Raw genomic sequence first — 19,661 nt, 5'->3', positions numbered from 1 at the left:
ATCTATTGGACCTTGAACTATCCAACTTCTGTAAACGAACTGGGGTCCATAAAGCTCTGTGCAACAAAAAAAAACAAGTCTGTCTCATAGATGCTGCCCTTGTAGTTTTTATTCTCCAAGACCAAAAACGCGGCCATTGAGAGGCAGAAATTTGGTGCCCAAGCTCAATGCTCCAAATATCCTTAAGAACAGTTTTTTGTTTTTTATTCAAATATCCATATAACAATTTATACCACTGTGCGGCTTGGTGGCCCAAGAAATCCGCCTGAAAGCACAGGAATTCCAAACTATACTGAGAATTAAGAACTTTCCATTCAGGGAACCCTTCCTGAATAGCCTGCTATTGGTACCCAAAGTCATTTCTCTTTTGCACTTGCACTGACTGAGCTTCTGCCCATACAAAATTCTCCATATTCAAACTCCAGCATGAATGATCAGTGGAGAGCTTGCTGAGAGGGAGGACAATCCCCCTCTGAATCAGGGCTATAAACAGCAAATCTATTCCCCAGCTGGTAGTGAACATTTGTATCCAGGATCTTTTGGGTCTATGACTTTCCTGCATTTTGGATTAACTATATAATGGCTAAAAAAGATCCTTATTGTCCATGCCAGATCAGATCAGATGAGGGTTATGTCATTCTGCCAGCAGATGGAGCCAGAGAGAAACAGCTCAGAGCTGACCACTCCTCTTAAGGGGGGGGGCTGGTGCTGCTTTCATCTCCTCAGTATTTCTGTGGCCTAGTTCTACAACTATAAGTAGGCCATTCCTAGGAAGGCTGGGGGAGACTACAGGCAACAGGCCAACCACATTTGGGGACCCTGAAATCTAAAGTCTGTCACCTCCATGAGTGGGCTTCATATTAGAAATAAATGAAGGGGCCAATTCCTGGATGTTGGGAGACTAGGGCATCACAGTGGCAGATGAAAACCACATAGAAGACTTAATGTTGGAGTTTGAAGTCTCTGCAAATTCAAGTTTGGGGGACACTGTTCCCATAGGAATCTATTTCTTCAGTCATTTTGCAGCTCTCACAGAGGACAGAGGTTGACTCAGAGACACAAAGGGTGGTACATGCATGGAATAGTCTCCCAGAAGAAGTGCTGGAGACAGAGATGGTCTGAATTCACGTGGGATCTCTTGTGGAACAAGGACGAGATAATGGTTACTGCGAATGGACAGACTAGATGGGCCATTTGGGCTTTATCTGCCATCATATTTCTATGTAAACTTCTTCACTGCTCTAGACAAGCATGCAAGAACACTATTAGTCCTAAGGGTTTAGTCTATCCCTCCCTCTTAAGCCTTGCAGGGTAGAATCTCGTAGTTTTGTGTTTTTTTTTCTATTGATGTACCTTATTAGAGTGCAGTGGTCTTTAAGGCACTTATTCCAGGAGGAGTTGAGATGATCACCTCTGACCACACCAACAAGAGCTAGAAAGTCTCAGAGAATTAGAGTCCTCGTTGGCAAAATTAGACTCTGGTTTTCTGTGCTCCCATGGTAGATACCAGAACACAACATATTCAAATACAAGCTAAAGAGCTGATCAGCTACTCTGCAGCATGCAGGGCTGTGTGCTGGTGTCTACCATGAGGGCTCAACCTACCACCAGCTCTGAGGGTGGCATAGATCCCCCACTGTCTGCATTGGGATAACTGTAGGATTTTCATTGTATGGCTTTACTGAGCCCTAACGTGGTTTGCCCCTGCAGGTTGTTCTCATGGAGAAGTCGCACTCCAGAGAGATTATCCATCTTTTACTCTTCAGGTGGATCTCCTATGCAAACAGAATTATTTATAACCACTTCTTGAATATTTATACTTTTCTTTTTAATTTCATAGATGCAGACATCAAGAGAGGTGGAATGTTGAGCAGCAGGTCGACCACCACTTCGTCAATGTGCGTAGAGTCGTAGACCTCAAGGAGGGATTTTATGTTTTTGGGAGGCTTGCCTGTTTATAGCCTTAGAGATGTGCTTCCTCAAATCCATACATACTTATATGCCATGGGAGGGAAGGTTCATTGGAATTCATTTACATTAGTGTGTGGAGGAAGGAGGAGGGGGGATTTTTAAAATTATTTGTGTAGCAAAGTCAGGGCTCAGAATCCATGTACATAAAATGAAGGGGGGGATGCTTCTCAGATTGTATGTAGTTGAAAAGAGGGGAGTTATCTTGGAATCCATGCATATTGCAGGAACAGAGACTTAGAATTTATTGCTGTATATAAGCTAAGCCAGCCATGCCTGTTTTTATAGCTTTTAAAGATGCTCCTTGCTTGCTTTTGCGCAGCTCTCACTCCTTCCTGTATTCTAATTCTGCGGAGGCGGTAGCCATGGGTCTCTTGAAGCAGTTTGAGGGGATGCAGCTGCCGGCTGCCTCAGAGCTGGAGTGGTTGGTGCCGGAGCACGATGCTCCTCAGAAGGTATAGTTACCTTGAAGTGCACGCGATGGTGGACCTACGCTGTCTTGCTCAGGTTCCAGGGGGATTGCTGCTCTGCCAGGGGTCAGATTTCAGCTTACTGGAGCCTCTTGCCCTTGGAAGTGCTAAAAGTCTCTCCATTGGCATGCAGTCATTAGAGGAACGTGGAACATACTGAGTAGACTTTGGTTTGAAGTGGGGTGTGGATACCATTGTTTTCTGTGACCTCACTTTGCCATGTGGCTTAACATTTTTACAATTCAAAAAATTTCAGGATTTTCAAATGTATTGTTCATGCATAAGCCACTTATTTTCAAAGAGCACAGTGTTCCAGTAGTGATAGTCAACATGTCTTTAAACAAGAGTGCCACTGGCTAAATTAGATCAGATATTCAGTGCCAGCCTCTATGTGGGTAGTGCCGCTGAATACCTGGAACAGCTGCCGGCAGTTACCTGGTTAGCCATTTGGGTTCTGAACTAATGCTCTGGCGAACAGATAGGATATTGAGCAGTTCTGTCATCAAATGTTCTCATTAACTGTATAGGAGCCTGTCATACCTGGTTAATTAGCACTGAATATGAATTGGAGATGGTTATGGGGTCTGTCCCCTCAATGGCTGGAATAAAGGGTCTGGTAAGAGAGTGGAAAGCCTGCCTGTCTGTGTGCTGGAACGGATTTCCACAACTTCTGGAAGGAGAAAAAAATTGCACAGAAAAATCCGTGGAAACAAAAGTGCTGTGAATGTTAGTCTGATCCTTATAATAAGATGATAAAGCAGTAAAAGCTCTATTGGTCTATCCAGTCTCTTTACTGTTCACATTACAATGATATATCTCAGCTGCCAGTCCCCGTCTCCTTATCCAGAACCATCTTTGGCATGTTTCTCCTGTTTTCCTCCTTCCTGGGTGTTTGAGCTTACAAGATTCTCTGTTTAGAATGAATTCCCCCCCCCCAACCTTCCCAGTTCCAATCAGCTCAGTAGTTACCAGTATTAGTGGCTGTCATCAGGCTTCCTAGATTCCCGGACTTTTATGGATGGTACCTTGCCATTGCCAGTTGTTGCACCTACGCTGTTTCCATGAGGCATGTGTAGCCTGCCAGCCTGACCCTGCTACAGGACCATGTGCACGTCTGCCAGGACTTCAAGTATTTGTTGCTTGTTTGCTGTCATTCTGCCATTCTGTGTTAAACTGTCTGGGTAGAAAACTTGAAGCGTGTATCACAAGGACACACTTTCTTAAAGTCTAACTGTTTTTAGTTTCCATCCAGGTAGGCATGCTGTCTGTCCGTCCACCTACCCAACTACCCACCGCTTTCTTTGGGGGAAAAACAATTCACTTTTTGTACCCGAATATATTTCACACTATTGAAATGTCTTCATCTCTTTTCACTTACATATATTTAGACCCTTATCTTAATCTACAGAGGCATCTTACCTTCCTTTGCTTTCTACAAGTTAATGCACCCCCAAGCAACTCTCACCTCTGGTCACCACTATACTACACTATTAGAGCTAAAGGTGCTTTTGAATAAGTTTGGTTGTTTTTTGTGCAGTTTTTTTTTTTTCAGCAGAAGTTCTAGGAAATGAAAGCCTTAGTTGAAAGGTGTGCTGTTCAAGAATTGTGAAAGCACAGAAACTTTGGGGTTTGTGTCTGGGTTCTGCCACTAAAGACTTGCTCATTTGACGGGCCTTGGTTGGTGCTCGTTGCGCCTCTGATCCTGCCAGATAGGGAGAGTTCTTGTGGAGACCCTTTATTGCTCCTCTCTTGTTGGTTTTCAGGGCGCACGGCTGCCTTTTAAAAAGCTCTTTAAGTTTACCCAGCGCCTTAAGAGAAAGAAACTTTCCAAAAAGCTTAAGTTGGTATGTTGTAAGTGGAGTGTGCCCTAAACATGCATGAGTGGAAAGCCAGAGCTTGCCCTGACCTGCTACTAATCTCCATGGAATAGGGAGCATGGAGCTGTTGGCCTTGCCCTGAATGGAGCGTGCCGCATCCCCCCCCCCCCCCCCCCCCACACACACACTTTGCTGAGGAGGACAGTAATTAACAAACCACACTACACTGGATCACATCACAGTGAGGTCTGTTTGTGTAGGGCCGGATTTAGAACCATAGAGCAATCGGGAGGAGAGATTTCTTCCCCGAGTGCCTTCAAAGTTTGGCACCAGGTCAGTTGCCTATCTTGCTTAAGCCAGGCCTGCTCATGTGGCCATCGGGGAATTATTTCCGCTAGATTACAGATAATGACCATTTGTTTTAACAAGGCGCCAGAAAGGTTTTAAAATGTTTTATTACACTAGTTGACTGTATCCTTTCCTGGCAATTCAAATGTCCTATGGATGAGACTGGAGAGAAGAAATCCATTTTCATGTTTCATAATTCATTTGCAAATACTCAAATCGGTCCCCCTAAACTGTATCGCCACACCAGTATACACAAACAGTTAGTATGTGTCCATGGTGCCTGTGCCTTTCTCTCCTTCCCCTATAAACTCAGAAATCCCAGGTTAGTCACCCATAAAGACCTTTTGTGTTTTCAGAGAAGTATCGGACTCTTTGCAGACTCTGAAAACTCCCTTTGGGGCTTTCCTGATTGCTCTGCTATCTTTTACTGTTACTTACCCATGGGCTGTAAAGTAGCATAAAGGTGTGAAAAATGCTGAAGAAACCCCACTTTAACTGTCTGAATCTTCATTCTGCACTGATGGATGTTTGAATGCTTTACTGGTGTGAAATGAACTTTGGAATTTCCTCAGAGAAATGGCAGTTCACTTCATTCCTTTCTACTGCAACGGTGGCTCTCAGCAGCAGAAAGGAAATGGCTTATATTTGACGTGATGAAAATAAAATGGCATTTTGTAATCCAGCTTGTGATTCTAATGGGCTCCTTAACTAATGTAGCTTCCAAGTCATGGTAGTTATTTGTTCTGCTCCTGTATGGAAGTTTTAATACCATTTTTACAGCAATATCTCACCTCTTTACTCAGGGCTAAAGGGAATTGGTATGTAGATTCAAACCTCCAGTTGATGTAGGCTACTAGACACTTAATAGAGACACTTGGGGGGAGTAATGTTAACTTATCCTGTATTACACTTCCCCCTCAATATTTGCAGGGGTTAGGGGTAGAGCCAGCCCGCGAATATTGAAAAAACGCAAATAACATTTAGGGCCGACTCTGACCCAGCCCTGCCTCCTGGACCTCCCCAGACCTTACGTGGTAGTCTAGCGGTGAAGCGGAGCAGGAGCTCCTGTCCCATGCAAAACCATCAACAAAAATGGCTGCCCTGAGTTCCCATGGTCTCACAAGACTACAACGGGAGCTCACGGCAGCCACTTTTGTTGACGGCTCTGCACGGAGCAGGAGCGTAGGAAGATCGCTCCTGCCCCACATCACCACTAGACCACCAGGTGAGGTCGGGGACGCAGGGATGGATCAGAAGCAGCCCTTAAAATTTAATTTTGTTTGGATAGGAAAAAACCGCGAATAATCAAAGTCGTGAGTAATAAACCTGCGAATGTGGAAGGAGAAGTGTATATGTGACACTGAGATATGTATTGCTCCTAAACTATATTGTTGGGTTAGATTTACTTTGTATTATCTGTGACATAGTTTTAGGTACAATTTTGTTTTTGTTACTGGTTCATGGTACACTGCTGTGAATTGACTTTCCAGCCATTTAAGCGGTATATATATTTCCAATAAAGAGAGCGGCACAGTTTTTGCAGCATCTCTGGGATATTCCAAGCCTAAGTGAAGTTCAGAGCCTGCCTGGGGATCACACAGTGAGCGCTGGATAGTGAAACTGAGTCAGGCTTTGGATTGTATATTGGCCTATTAACTCTGTGTCTTGTAAATCTGACACAAGACATTGCCTCTGATAACAGAGAGTTCCCTTGGCTTTTTGGAGTCGCTTTGCATCTCTAACAATCCTTGCCAGTGAATATGCACTTTGATGGGACTGGCATTTAACACTGGTGGGACTTCTAGGAGGCTCTAGACTTGCCGTCTTCTCATTGTCCTCTCTCCCTGTCACAGCTGTTACCAATTCCAAACGCCCTGCCAATTTCTCCCGATGACGGAGAACACGCTGATATCTATAAGCTCCGGATCCGCGTCCGAGGAAATTTGGAATGGGCACCTCCAAGGCCTCAGATCATCTTCAACACTCACAAAGCCCCAACGTATGTAGCATATTACTGTTGATTCCAAATACATTACAACTGGGGGAGGGAAAGAGGAGCCAAAGGAAATTGATATGTAGATTCAAACCTACAAGCAAATTTCCTCTATTGTGATAAAGCAATAGGGCATTTTATAGTATTAAAACAGAGCAAATGTTTTCTTGTATCTTATGCAAGGAGATCTGTAACATTTGTGTGAAGGCAGTATGTATTGGTTTGGGTCCCTGCAGTATAAATAAATATGGCCTGCTAAGCCTCTGAGCCAGGCAGGGCAACTTTCATGCGTAGGGGGCTGCAACATTATGTCACATCGGAAGCGGAATTGCAGAGAGCTTGATAGACCTGTGACAAATAAACCGTTTAGTTCTATTTGGTCACTAATGTGATAAAGGAAAGGATGGAAATTGCTAGAGTGAGTGGCTCTTCTGAAAATATTGTGTGAGACAGTATTTAAAATCATCAAAACGCTGGTTAATTTGACATTCTGTCATAAGTGAGGACTAAGTGCTCTGAGATGTCGTGAAAGGGTGTAATTTTCCTGTTATGCATGGGTCAGGATGGGGCATTTCACTGCCTTGCTCATTTCTCATTAAGATCAGAGAACAGTGTGGTGTAGTGGTTGGAGCTCTAGCCTCAGCAGTCTGAGGTTGTGGGTTCAAACCCCACACTGCTCCTTGTGACTCTGGGCAAGTCACTTACTCCTCCACTACCCCCAGGTACATTAGATAGATCAGTGTATCGCAAACTGTGTGACCCGAGAAGCCAGGGAGGAGGAGAGGCACCGGCTGACTGCCTACAGGACGCACCTCTCGCAGTGAGAGGCACATCCATTGGCAGTCAACCAGCGCCGCGCCTCTCCGTGCATCTTCTCTTCCAGCACTCTCCACTGGCAGCTCAGGGCCCGTCTGGAGGGTCTTCATGCATGCGCAGACGTCGACTTGATGACATCATGTATGCGCATGACATCATCAGGTTGATGTCCGCGCTCTCCCGGATGCCTCAAGCTGTGGCCACTAAACTAAACCGTAAGTTTGTATACCGCATCATCTCCATAAAGATAGAGCTCAACACGGTTTACAGGAAATTCAATAAACGAGGGAAGGACATAATAAGAAATTAGGGGTTTTGAAGAGGATAGCTAGCTTTACATTTTCAATAGATAGCTTTACGTTTTGGAGAAAAGCCAGGTTTTCAGATGCTTTCGGAATAATTGGAATGAGCCTAGATTCCGCAGCGGGGCAGGGAGGTTGTTCCAAAGCTCAGTGAATTTGAAGAAAAGGGATTTCCCTAATTTACCTGCATATGATGCCTTTTAATGAGAAAGAGAAAGAAAGAAAAAAAGAAGAGAGAGAGAGAGAGAAAAAAAAAGAGAGAGAAAAAAGGAGAGAGAGAAAAAAAAAGAGAGAGAGGAAGAGAGAGAGAGAAATAGAGAGAGAAAAAAGAGAGGAAGAGAGAAAGAAAAAGAAGAGAGAGAGAAAAAAAGAAAGAGAGAAAAAAGGAGAGAAGAGAGAAAAAAGAGAGGAAGAGAAACTAAACTAAACGAAACCTTAAGTTTGTATACCGCATCATCTCCATAAAGATAGAGCTCGGCACGGTTTATAGGTAATTCAATAAACGAGGGGAGGACATAACAAGAAATTAGAGGTTATGAAGAGGAGAGCTAGCTTTACATTTTCAATAGATAGCTTTACGTTTTGGAGAAAAGCCAGGTTTTCAGATGCTTTTGGAATAATTGGAATGAGCATAGGTTCCGCAGCGGGGCAGGGAGGTTGTTCCAAAGCTCAGTGAATTTGAAGAAAAGGGATTTCCCTAATTTACCTGCATATGATGCCTTTTAATGAGAAAGAGAAAGAAAGAAAAAAAGAAGAGAGAGAGAGAGAAAAAAAAAGAGAGAGAAAAAAGGAGAGAGAGAAAAAAAAAGAGAGAGAGGAAGAGAGAGAGAGAAATAGAGAGAGAAAAAAGAGAGGAAGAGAGAAAGAAAAAGAAGAGAGAGAGAAAAAAAGAAAGAGAGAAAAAAGGAGAGAAGAGAGAAAAAAGAGAGGAAGAGAAACTAAACTAAACGAAACCTTAAGTTTGTATACCGCATCATCTCCATAAAGATAGAGCTCGGCACGGTTTATAGGTAATTCAATAAACGAGGGGAGGACATAATAAGAAATTAGAGGTTATGAAGAGGAGAGCTAGCTTTACATTTTCAATAGATAGCTTTACGTTTTGGAGAAAAGCCAGGTTTTCAGATGCTTTTGGAATAATTGGAATGAGCATAGGTTCCGCAGCGGGGCAGGGAGGTTGTTCCAAAGCTCAGTGAATTTGAAGAAAAGGGATTTCCCTAATTTACCTGCATATGATGCCTTTTAATGAGAAAGAGAAAGAAAGAAAAAAAGAAGAGAGAGAGAGAGAAAAAAAAAGAGAGAGAAAAAAGGAGAGAGAGAAAAAAGGAGAGAGAGAAAAAAAAAGAGAGAGAGGAAGAGAGAGAGAGAAATAGAGAGAGAAAAAAGAGAGGAAGAGAGAAAGAAAAAGAAGAGAGAGAGAAAAAAAGAAAGAGAGAAAAAAGGAGAGAAGAGAGAAAAAAGAGAGGAAGAGAAACTAAACTAAACGAAACCTTAAGTTTGTATACCGCATCATCTCCATAAAGATAGAGCTCGGCACGGTTTATAGGTAATTCAATAAACGAGGGGAGGACATAATAAGAAATTAGAGGTTATGAAGAGGAGAGCTAGCTTTACATTTTCAATAGATAGCTTTACGTTTTGGAGAAAAGCCAGGTTTTCAGATGCTTTTGGAATAATTGGAATGAGCATAGGTTCCGCAGCGGGGCAGGGAGGTTGTTCCAAAGCTCAGTGAATTTGAAGAAAAGGGATTTCCCTAATTTACCTGCATATGATGCCTTTTAATGAGAAAGAGAAAGAAAGAAAAAAAGAAGAGAGAGAGAGAGAAAAAAAAAGAGAGAGAAAAAAGGAGAGAGAGAAAAAAAAAGAGAGAGAGGAAGAGAGAGAGAGAAATAGAGAGAGAAAAAAGAGAGGAAGAGAGAAAGAAAAAGAAGAGAGAGAGAAAAAAAGAAAGAGAGAAAAAAGGAGAGAAGAGAGAAAAAAGAGAGGAAGAGAAACTAAACTAAACGAAACCTTAAGTTTGTATACCGCATCATCTCCATAAAGATAGAGCTCGGCACGGTTTATAGGTAATTCAATAAACGAGGGAAGGACATAATAAGAAATTAGGGGTTATGAAGAGGAGAGCTAGCTTTACATTTTCAATAGATAGCTTTACATTTTGGAGAAAAGCCAGGTTTTCAGATGCTTTTGGAATAATTGGAATGAGCCTAGGTTCCGCAGCGGGGCAGGGAGGTTGTTCCAAAGCTCAGTGAATTTGAAGAAAAGGGATTTCCCTAATTTACCTGCATACAAGACGCCTTTTAACGAGGGGAAAGATAGTTTGAGTATGTTTGCGGATCTGGTAGTGTCAGATGTTGAAGCATTCCAGGATAGTGGGATTAGGGGAGGAAGAATGCCATGTGGGATCTTGAATATTAGGCATCTACATTTAAAGGTTAGTGTGCCACGGCTTGACAAAGTTTGCACCGGGACAGAGAGGGAAAATGCTTGAAGTACCTGTATGTGAACTGCTTTGAGTCTGGTTCTAAAACTACAAAAAAGCGGTATACAAGTGCCAGTCCCATGGATTGGCCACTGCTTAGGCTTTGTTGGCAACTCAGCTAGTTGGGAAGTAGGACCGGTGCTGGGCAGACTTCTACAGTCAGTGCCCCCAAATTGGCAGGGGGTGCGAGAGATTTAAGTATGTTAGTGTTTAGTCATGAAGAAGTAGAACCTGTGCAGACGCTAGATACAACACCGTCTGCCTAGATCAGGGGTAGGCAATTCCGGTTTTCAGGATCTCCACAATAAATATGCATGAGATAGATTTGCATCTCAAGGAGGCAGTGCATCCTGAAAACCTGAGCTGTCTGTGGCTCTCAAGGACCAGAATTTCTTACCCCTGGCCTAGATGAACCATGCAGGTCTTTAAAAACATGCCAGCATTTACTCCATTGCTATGTCTGAAACGCACTGCTGGGGTTCAGTGGAGAGCTCTTCTGATCAGCATGACCGTCCTTATTGGTTTGTATCTCACAACATCACAGCTTTAGCTGTGCCAGAGATTTTTGATGAGAGGTGTTCAATCTTTTTCAGATATGACCTCCAGGAAATGTTGAAACGTAAAGGCTGCAGCTTTACTCTTCTGAAAAGTTTTCTGTCGTCATGGGCTCTGTCCTGCAACTTTTACTAAATCAGGATCTGTCCACAATGCCAATTGCTGTGTGTATTTCCTCACTGTTTGATACTGATGCTTAGCAAATTGTCCTGTGTAAACAGTAGTGAAGGAGACCTTGATTCCCCCGAGTTTAAAATTGTCCTGTGCGATTTTCAGGCTCCTCTTGAATGCTGTTCCTCTAAGCCACCCTCTCTTTACTTGTTTTGCAGAAGAAAAGTGGCTGTAGCCAAGCAGAATTATCGATGCGCAGGGTGCGGTATAAGGACAGACCCTGGTGAGGCTCCATCCAAATTCAGTACTTGTCTGGGAAATTAGCCACTTTGCAGTATTCTGTATGATAGCCCAGTCCCTTGTGAGATAGTTGGGGACGGAGGAGTCACATGAACAGATCATAAGGCTAACATTATTGCATGGCGAAATCCATTCAGCAGATCTGTGTACTGATCAATAGTAAGGCAGCTTTCATGGTGCTCACAGACTCTATGGAGGGGTGTTTGGATTTAAACCAATTCATGTAAATCGAGCCTAGAATTACATTACATTGGTTCTTATATACCGCATCAATCTCACAGTTTACAGATCACAATCAGTCATAAAGATTTAACAGAAATAAATTTCCAACAGTTTAGAAATCTAAAATTAGTCATGATGGTTACCAAACAGATATGTTTTCAACATTTTTCTAAAGACTGAATATGATGCAGAGATAGATATATGAATACCAGTTTCTTTCTCCCATAGTGCTGGTGGAAAATCAAAGTGACGTACTATACGTAAATGCTTCCTATCAACAAATATATTTTTTTTTAATCAACAAATTTAAAAGCATCAGAAAGATAACTAGATAGCAATCCATTCAGAACTTTAAAACATAAGCAGCCTAGCTTAAAAATCAGGTGAGGAATAATGCTTTTCAGGGAAGTGCAGTCATTCTAGAAATGGCATGCAAATTCTGGAAGAGTTTCCAAAAACTTTACAAATAACTACTTTTCTATGTCGCTTCCAGTGCTCGTTCCTTTTAAAGCTGCCATTCTGATTTCCCTAGGAAAAGCCTCAGAAATCTTGCTGTTCAAAGAATCTCAGGATTAGTTACCATTCCACATGAAACACATTTTTGAATCTCAAGTATTTAAAACTTTTTTATACCGTTTACAAAAAAACTAAATGGTTTACATTACATTAGGGATTTCTATTCCACCATTACCTTGCAGTTCAAGGCGGATTACAAAAGAATTATCCAAGATGTATTACAACAAGAACTTTAAAAAAAAAAAAAAATTGATCATTTTCAAAAAGAGTAAGAAATGGGTACGGTTATTTGTTTGGGGTAGTTGGCTTTAGTGAGAGGTGGAGTTTGAGACTTGCGGTATTATTTCTTTTTTCAGAGTTTTCTTGAAGAGTATGGTCTTTACATTAGTAAAAACATACATAAAATAAAGGACAATAAAGGGAGTAATAGTGGACAACACAATGAAGCCGTCGGCACAGTGCGCAGCGGCCTCTAAGAAGGCGAATAGAATGCTAGGTACTATCAAGAAAAGTATTACAACCAGAACGAAAGAAGTTATCCTGCTGTTGTATCGGGCGATGGTGTTCACATCTGGAGTACTGCGTCCAATATTGGTCGCCGTACCTTAAGAAGGATATGGCGTTACTCGAGAGGGTTCAGAAAAGAGAGACACGATTGATAAAGGGTATGGAAAACCTTTCATACGCTGAAAGATTAGAGAAACTGGGGCTCTTTTTTTTCCCTGGAGAAGCGGACACTTAGAGGGGACATGATAGAGACTTACAAGATCATGAAGGGCATGGAGAAAGTGGAGAGGGACAGATTCTTCAAACGTTTGAAAACTACAAGAACGAGAGGGCATTCCGAAAATTTAAAAGGGGACAGATTCAGAACCAATGCTAGGAAGTTCTTCTTCACCCAAAGGGTGGTGGACACCTGGAATGCGCTTCCAGAGGGTGTGATAGGACAGAGTACGGTATTGGGGTTCAAGAAGGGATTGGATGATTTCCTGAAGGAAAAAGGGATAGAAGGGTATAGATAGAGATCACTATACAGGTCCTGGACCTGATGGGCCACCGCATGAGCGACTGCTGGGCGTGATGGACCTCTGGTCTGACCCAGCAGAGGCACTGCTTATGTTCTTATGACAAACCAGATCATAAAATCTACGTAATTAAACAATTTCTTCTCTTCAATTTTCATCTAATAAATCACAGGAATACAACTGCAAACAATGATTAAACAGATTCTTTTCTTCAAAAATGCAGGAACAAACAAATGAGTTTTTAACCGTTTCTTAAATTGAAACTGGTTTACACACAGTTGCAATTGGCCCATTAGAGCATTCCACATTTTAACACCAGCAATACAGAAAGTCATCGCTCTAGTTTCTGCATAATTTCCCTGCACTGTTGGAATTAATAAGTTTTGATTTTCAGATTGTAAAGAACGATTAGGCTTATAGATGCCATAATTTGTTGCTGTTATTCAAATCACATACAGTATATGTAACTGAAGAAAAAGATTTATTTAAGTTGTGAATGGGGTTAATTTGCAACCAGTATGTTTTTATAGCCCAACACTTGCATACACTGAGTGCAGGTCTTGCCTATCTCGGAGGGGGGGGAGGGCAGAAGACATAGGAGAAAATGAATACATAACATTGTGCTTATTGACTGTGTAACCAGAAGTTCAAAGTGGTTTACAAAAGTTATAAAAGTAAACATGTTACAAGAAATAAGATGATTCATTAAACAGTCAAATATTTAGAAATAATTAGAATAATTATTAGATTGTTGGTTCAGCATTGCCTCGATAATGAATGTGACTGATGGACCATTCAGGTCTTTTATCTGCCGTCAATTAAATGTTTAGACCCTGGGATCAACTATTGACAGCTGACCCCATAGATTGGTGGCAGTCAGGTTTGGGTTTTGGCTAGTGGAGATGATAATCTTGGGGCTCCATGGCCAGCCTTGGAATCTTTAGTTGGTTTGTATGATTCTCCTAGAAGCAAGAGAAGAGCGGCAGTGTGGAATAACATCTGTTACGAGTCACTTTGGTCCTGTGCTAGAATTGAATTAATATCTAATACGCGATTACAAAGATTTGTGCTTTAATGCCTTGTTGTTCTCCGGAACTGAACCTGCCACTGCTGTCTTTTCTCTCTGTCAGATTACATCAAGCGTATGCGGTACTGTGAGTACCTGGGGAAGTACTTTTGCCAGTGTTGCCATGAGAATGCTCAAATGGTCATTCCCGGTAGGATCCTGCACAAATGGGACTTCAGCAAGTATTATGTCAGCAACTTTTCCAAGGACTTGCTGACCAAGATCTGGAATGATCCCCTCTTTAACGTTCAAGATATCAACGACACACTCTATCGAAAGGTGAAAGCACTGGACCAAGTGCGGGTAAGACCTTGGCCATTGCCATTGACTGATTCGTCCTCAGGTGCTTTCTGTGAAGATTACTTTATGAAAGGAATGTTTTACACACACAAAAGAGCTGTTATAAAGTTACCCTTGCGTGTTGAAGTTGTGTCCTTTTGTGGCCCTCATGTAGTGTTCTGGGAGGAAACTTGTTTTATGCATATATTTATAAGAACTCCAGAAGGAAGCGCTTTAGCTGAGATCATGTGTCACCTGATAGGTACAAAATGGAGCCATTTGGACATACTTACCCCAAAGATCGATTCAGCTCAGTTCAGCTCTGTTAATTTTCTATTTAATGTCAAGAACAAGAGTTGCCAGACTTGTTCTGGTGACTTATTTATTTAATTCATTCTCCCCAAAGAGCTCAGGACAGGTTAAAGGTTAACATACATAATATACAATTGTGGTACAAGTTTTTATCCTAACTCATACAAATATCCAGAACATTTAAACTTGATGTTTCAAAAGAGGCAAACATTTTGGACTTTGGGCCAAATTAATGGTTCTTCCTTACCTCAAGGGCTCAGGCTCTTTAAGTCAAACGAATATCCTAAATCTGACATCGCAACCCAGAAAGGGAACAAGCCCATAATGCAGTTCATGTACTGTTGGCTGAATGATGCCTTTGATTGACACTAATCTAGGAATGATTCTTTCCACAGGTCCTCAGGGTTCAGCTGGTGGATATGAAGAATATGTTTAAGACCTGCAGGCTAGCTAAAGAGTAAGATTTTCCGTTCTCTCCTGCTTCTTTTGGCTGGTTGTCTCTTTGAACACCTCTGGAGTATGCCCTTAACTTTCCCTTTTTTTAATTTTTTTAAAGCCTCCTGGATTTGTTTGACACGATACCAGGTCATTTAACAGAAGACCTTCATCTCTACTCATTAAATGACCTTAGTGCTGTTAAAAGAGGCGACCTTAGCCCCTGTTTTAAGGAGCTCGTAAAAGCAGGAATTCTGCATGTTGAAAAATGTATGGTGAGTAATTTAATGTGTCCAACTTTATTTAATAGAAATGAACACTAGAATAGACTAAACTGCTTATTATTTTAAAATGGTGCTAATGAATTTGCATAGAAGTCGCTCTGACCTTTGTACATTAATTCAGTCAGTGGTGTCCTGGAAAATGTTTTTCTTTGCTAAAAGAGGCCTGTGAGGTTGCTCTTAATCTCTTGGGTTTACTTCTTCCATTTACAAGATAAAATGCTCGTTTATTAGATGTTCAGAGAGCAATTTTGAAACTCTGAAAAGGAAGCTTCTCGTGCAGTTTTCCTTTGAAAATCCTACTTTGTGCATGTACAAAAGGTGATTGCCATCTACTTGGTCACATTTCCTCTTTAGCTTTTTTTTTTGTGCGTGTGTGTGTGCGCACTGTTCACAATTCAAGTACTATTGCCTGGATTGAGGAGATGGACAGTAATCAAAACACTTCTTTCCCCTGTAAAATTCTTTGATTACTGGTCTCTTAGTTAATGTGCAGTACAAGGAAATAACAGGAAAACTCATCACCAAGATATAAAACAGGCTTTTAGCTAACAGACTGAAAATGGACACAAAGGAATACACAGGTCTTCTTTCATATTTAGACTAGCCTGGAATTGACTTCTAGGGCCAAGGCCTAACCTCTGCTTTCCAGACCCACTAGGGCTGGGGAGATTGTGCAGGTAGCACTTTAGATTCCTTCGTCTGTGCTGTACCATTAGACTGCACCGCTTCCTTAAAGAGATTCTGTGATCCACTAAGCACAAAAGCAAAACGACTTGTATACCGCTTTTTATGGTAACACATTAAAAGCAATGGAGGATGAAATGACTTTGTCCATGGTCACAAAGAGCAGTGCTGAGAGTTGATCCCACAATTTTGGGGTCCTGAGGCAGCAGCTCTACAACTAGGCCACTCAAATTGAGATAAACAGAATTTAAAATGTATCCCGGGACAAGCAGGCAGCATATTCTCTACATGTGTGTGACATCACTGACGGAGGCCCCTAGCGGATGTTTTCGCAAGCAAACTTGCTTGAAGACCTTCAAGCTTGTGATTGACCCGCACATGCCCCTCCCACCCGACCTAGGGCATGCGTCTCCTCAGCGTGGCCTCAGTTCTATGTTTTCTGCGGAGCCAGAAGCACTGCTCCCTTGCTGCGAGCGATCTCGTTGTTCCTCTTGCATCGCGGCTTTCTTTGTTATTTTCGTTTGAGTCGCTGTGCTCGCGTCTTTCTTTATTTTCTTATGTGTCTTTTTGAACGGATCTCCAGTCTTGCTCTGGACGCTGGGCCTCGCAGGGTTGCGGCCATGTTTTTTCTTATGTCCCGGCCTCGCACCGGGTTCAAGAACTGCACCAAGTGCAACCGGGTTATCTCCATCACCGATCCTCATCGTTGGTGTGTGGAGTGCCTGGGTGCGTAGCACCGCGCTGAGACGTGTCCGCGTTGTGTGACTTTGCAACCGCAGGCTCTTCGTCGGAGGGTGGCCAAGATTCTTCAACTTTTTGACCCGATGGATCCTGAGGGACAGGCCTCGAGCTTGGCTTCGGCACTGGTTTTAGGTGCCTCGGCCTCAAAGTCCTCGGCCTCGAAGTCCCCCCCGGCCTCGGGTAAGTATCCTCTTTCCTCTTCAGGTGTGCCGGCAAAGAAGCTACCACTGTGTCTCATGCGAGTGCCGCCTCGTCAGCATCTTCGAGACCTCATTCTAAGCGTGGTGGAGGAATTTTCCTTTGCCCCGTCTTCTTCGGGGCTCCGCAAGATGGTCCCTCGGACTTCGAGGTCCTCCCCGACCCACTTGATGCGGGGTCGTTCTTTGACGCCCCCGAGGCGCTTTAGTCGAGCCTCCTCAATTTCCCATTCGCAGGACTCTGAGGCTCCAGCATGCTATTTGAGGGAAATTTCTCCTTCTTTCTCTGCTGCCCCCAGATCTCGCTCAGGGTCTCCTCAGGAGGATGAGTCTTCTTCTCGAAACTCTTCCTTCACTCATTTCATTTCTGACAAGGGCAGGGCCTTGAACCTGGACCTCCAGTCTGAGTCCCGTTATACCCAGGAATTTCTGGCGGAAATGGGTGTTGCTCATCCGCACTGAGAGGCGCTGCGCTTGCCGTTGTACCAGGATCTTCAGCAAACGTTTCTCCAGAACCTGGAGACCCCTTATGCGGTCCCAGCTATTCCCTCCAAATTGGAGTCCCGTTACCGGACGATCCCGGTCAAGGGGTTCTAAAGTTCTCAGCTTTCTCACCAATCCTTGATGGTTGAATCTTCCTTAAAGAAATCCAACCCCTCAAAGGTATACGCAGCCGTCCCTCCGGGCCGGGAAGGCCGTATGATGGACAAGTTTGGTCGCCGTTTTTATCAAAACTCAATGAATGGAGGGGAAAGGGGAGGGATTGTATAAATGAAGAAAAAGGTAAAAAGAAAATATGAAAAAGATTGATTCAATTAAGAAAATAGTATGGAAAAGGAGGGGGGAGAAGGGTTTAGATACATATACATTTGTTATTATTCTTGATAGATTTATCAAGTGTTGTTTGTATCACTTTTATTGTACACTTGTTGAAAGATTAAAAATGAATAAAGAATTTAAAAAAAACAACTCAATGATGGCGAACCGTGTCCTCAATTATAACTTTATCTTCTTTAGCACTCTCCAGACCAGTAGAGGTTAACTTTACGATTGGGTATATATCTAATCATGACCAGCAGGTGGAGACTGAAAACAAAACTTTGGGACAGTATATCCTAGCCCCTCCTCTCTATTTCCCTCAGTCTTCTTTCAGTCTCCAGCAGGTGTTGAGTGATCTGTACCCATCTCCCTTGGTAGGGCTGTTGGAATTTGTTTAGAGGTTTATTGTCCCTGTTTTTAGCCGGACGGAGCTTGGACGGACTCTGTTTGGGGGTTCGTCCGACCTCGGGGGTGTCAAACCCGGCGGGTCACGAGCGGGGTCCCTCCCCCCACTTCCTCCACCTCCCCATATTTTTTTAGAGGAGCCTCAGCAGTAAGCCTTGCCCCCTAAATCAAGCAAGGCATATTGCTTCGAGAGCCTGTGGAGTCTGTTCTGTAAAAAAAAAAAAAAAAAAAAAATCCTGAGGTAGTGCTGGTCTGGAGGGTTGTATCCCTTTAAGAAAACTGTATTTTACTGTATTTTTTCAACTAACCGGCACTTTTTTACAGCTAGGTCGCGTATGGAGCAATGAGCACTTCTAAAGGGAAAAAGTGCTCATTGTGCTCCAGACGCGAGGCACTCGCGGCCGGCCTGTGCAAGCGGTGTTCAGGCCGGTGCGGTGGAGGAGATCCGTCGGCAGCGGCTGCAGGCGCCCAGAGCTCCCCGCCGATGGTGCCTCGCGAGTCGGCAGGGAACGGTGGAGAAGCCCGGTCTTCTCCGTCCGCCCACGGAGGGATTCCCCGAGCCGCTGACGGTCGGGTTTTAGAGGATTCCCTCTCAGCTGATATTTTGACAGCTGATGCCGGCTTGCCTGTTTTAGCGGCTGAGACTATTCAGGTCTCTCAGCCGCTGCAGGCTATGGAGGGAGCTGTTTTGGCGGGAAAGACGCCATCTTCTCTGTCTGGCCCCTCCATTTTGTCTTCCACCTCAGGTGACCTTCCCCCTGTTTTGGCTAAGCAGGGGCAGGTTTCTGCTGGGTCCCCTGCTGTGGCAGGGAGTCCCTTGGGACCCTCGGGGGGTTTTTCCCCTGATTTTTTCTTTTCATTATGCAAAGCCTATTTTCAGGCGGCTGGGGGTCCCGGTTGCGCCCAGGGGGTCTCGGGGGGTGGGGTTGCCTCCGCGCTCCCTGCGGCTTTGCCTCTCTCGTCTGACGTGACGTCCCCTCCGCCGCCTCTCTTGTCCAAGCGTCCGCGGGTGTCGTGGGACGAGGATTTGTGGTCGGAGGAACGTGTCGGTCTGGAGGAGGACCTGGACCCTTCTGAGGAATTCCAGGACCCTCTGGAGGGGACGGAAGCTGGCGGCGGGTTGTCGGGTTTCCCGTTCTCCAGTGACGAGGCGTCCGTGGTGCGCCTTTTTCAGAGAGATGAGCTGCCTGACCTTATTCAACAGGTTTCTTCGGCTTTGCGTTTTGAGGACGCGCCGCCGGAGACTCCGCGTGTGGGGGACCCTCTGTTACGAGGGATCCGTTCCGTTTCCCGCTCTTTTCCTATGCATCAGGATATTAGGGATATTATTCTTGAGCAGTGGAAAACGCCGGAGACGCCGTTTCGGCTGGCGCGCAGCATGGCTCGCCTGTATCCCATTCCTGAAGGGGATCGGGCTACGTTAGCTTCGCCAGTCGTGGATGCGGTGGTCTCGGCTATTTCCAAGCGGCATACCGTGCCTGTTGAGGGCGGTTCTGCCTTGCGGGACTCTGAGG

The 19,661-nt window shown here is 43.8% G+C and overlaps 1 protein-coding gene across 3 annotated transcripts in view; it reads left to right on the top strand.

The window, feature by feature from the left end:
* The window catches only part of RUBCN (rubicon autophagy regulator), a 76,312-nt gene that overhangs the window by 43,952 nt on the left and 12,699 nt on the right, over positions 1–19,661 (top strand). For all 3 annotated transcript variants that reach the window (XM_033959463.1, XM_033959462.1, XM_033959465.1), the window contains 7 exons: positions 1,841–1,898; positions 2,291–2,423; positions 6,457–6,602; positions 11,081–11,145; positions 14,056–14,294; positions 14,978–15,039; positions 15,139–15,292. In XM_033959463.1, coding sequence (XP_033815354.1) covers positions 1,841–1,898; positions 2,291–2,423; positions 6,457–6,602; positions 11,081–11,145; positions 14,056–14,294; positions 14,978–15,039; positions 15,139–15,292 — 857 coding nt within the window. The remainder of the gene's footprint in view (positions 1–1,840; positions 1,899–2,290; positions 2,424–6,456; positions 6,603–11,080; positions 11,146–14,055; positions 14,295–14,977; positions 15,040–15,138; positions 15,293–19,661) is intronic.

This window comes from Geotrypetes seraphini, chromosome 9 (genome assembly GCF_902459505.1).
Source record: "Geotrypetes seraphini chromosome 9, aGeoSer1.1, whole genome shotgun sequence".
Lineage (NCBI taxonomy): Eukaryota > Metazoa > Chordata > Amphibia > Gymnophiona > Dermophiidae > Geotrypetes > Geotrypetes seraphini.
The sequence above is the reverse complement of the archived record's forward strand: the minus strand, read 5'-3'. Positions and strand labels throughout refer to the sequence as shown.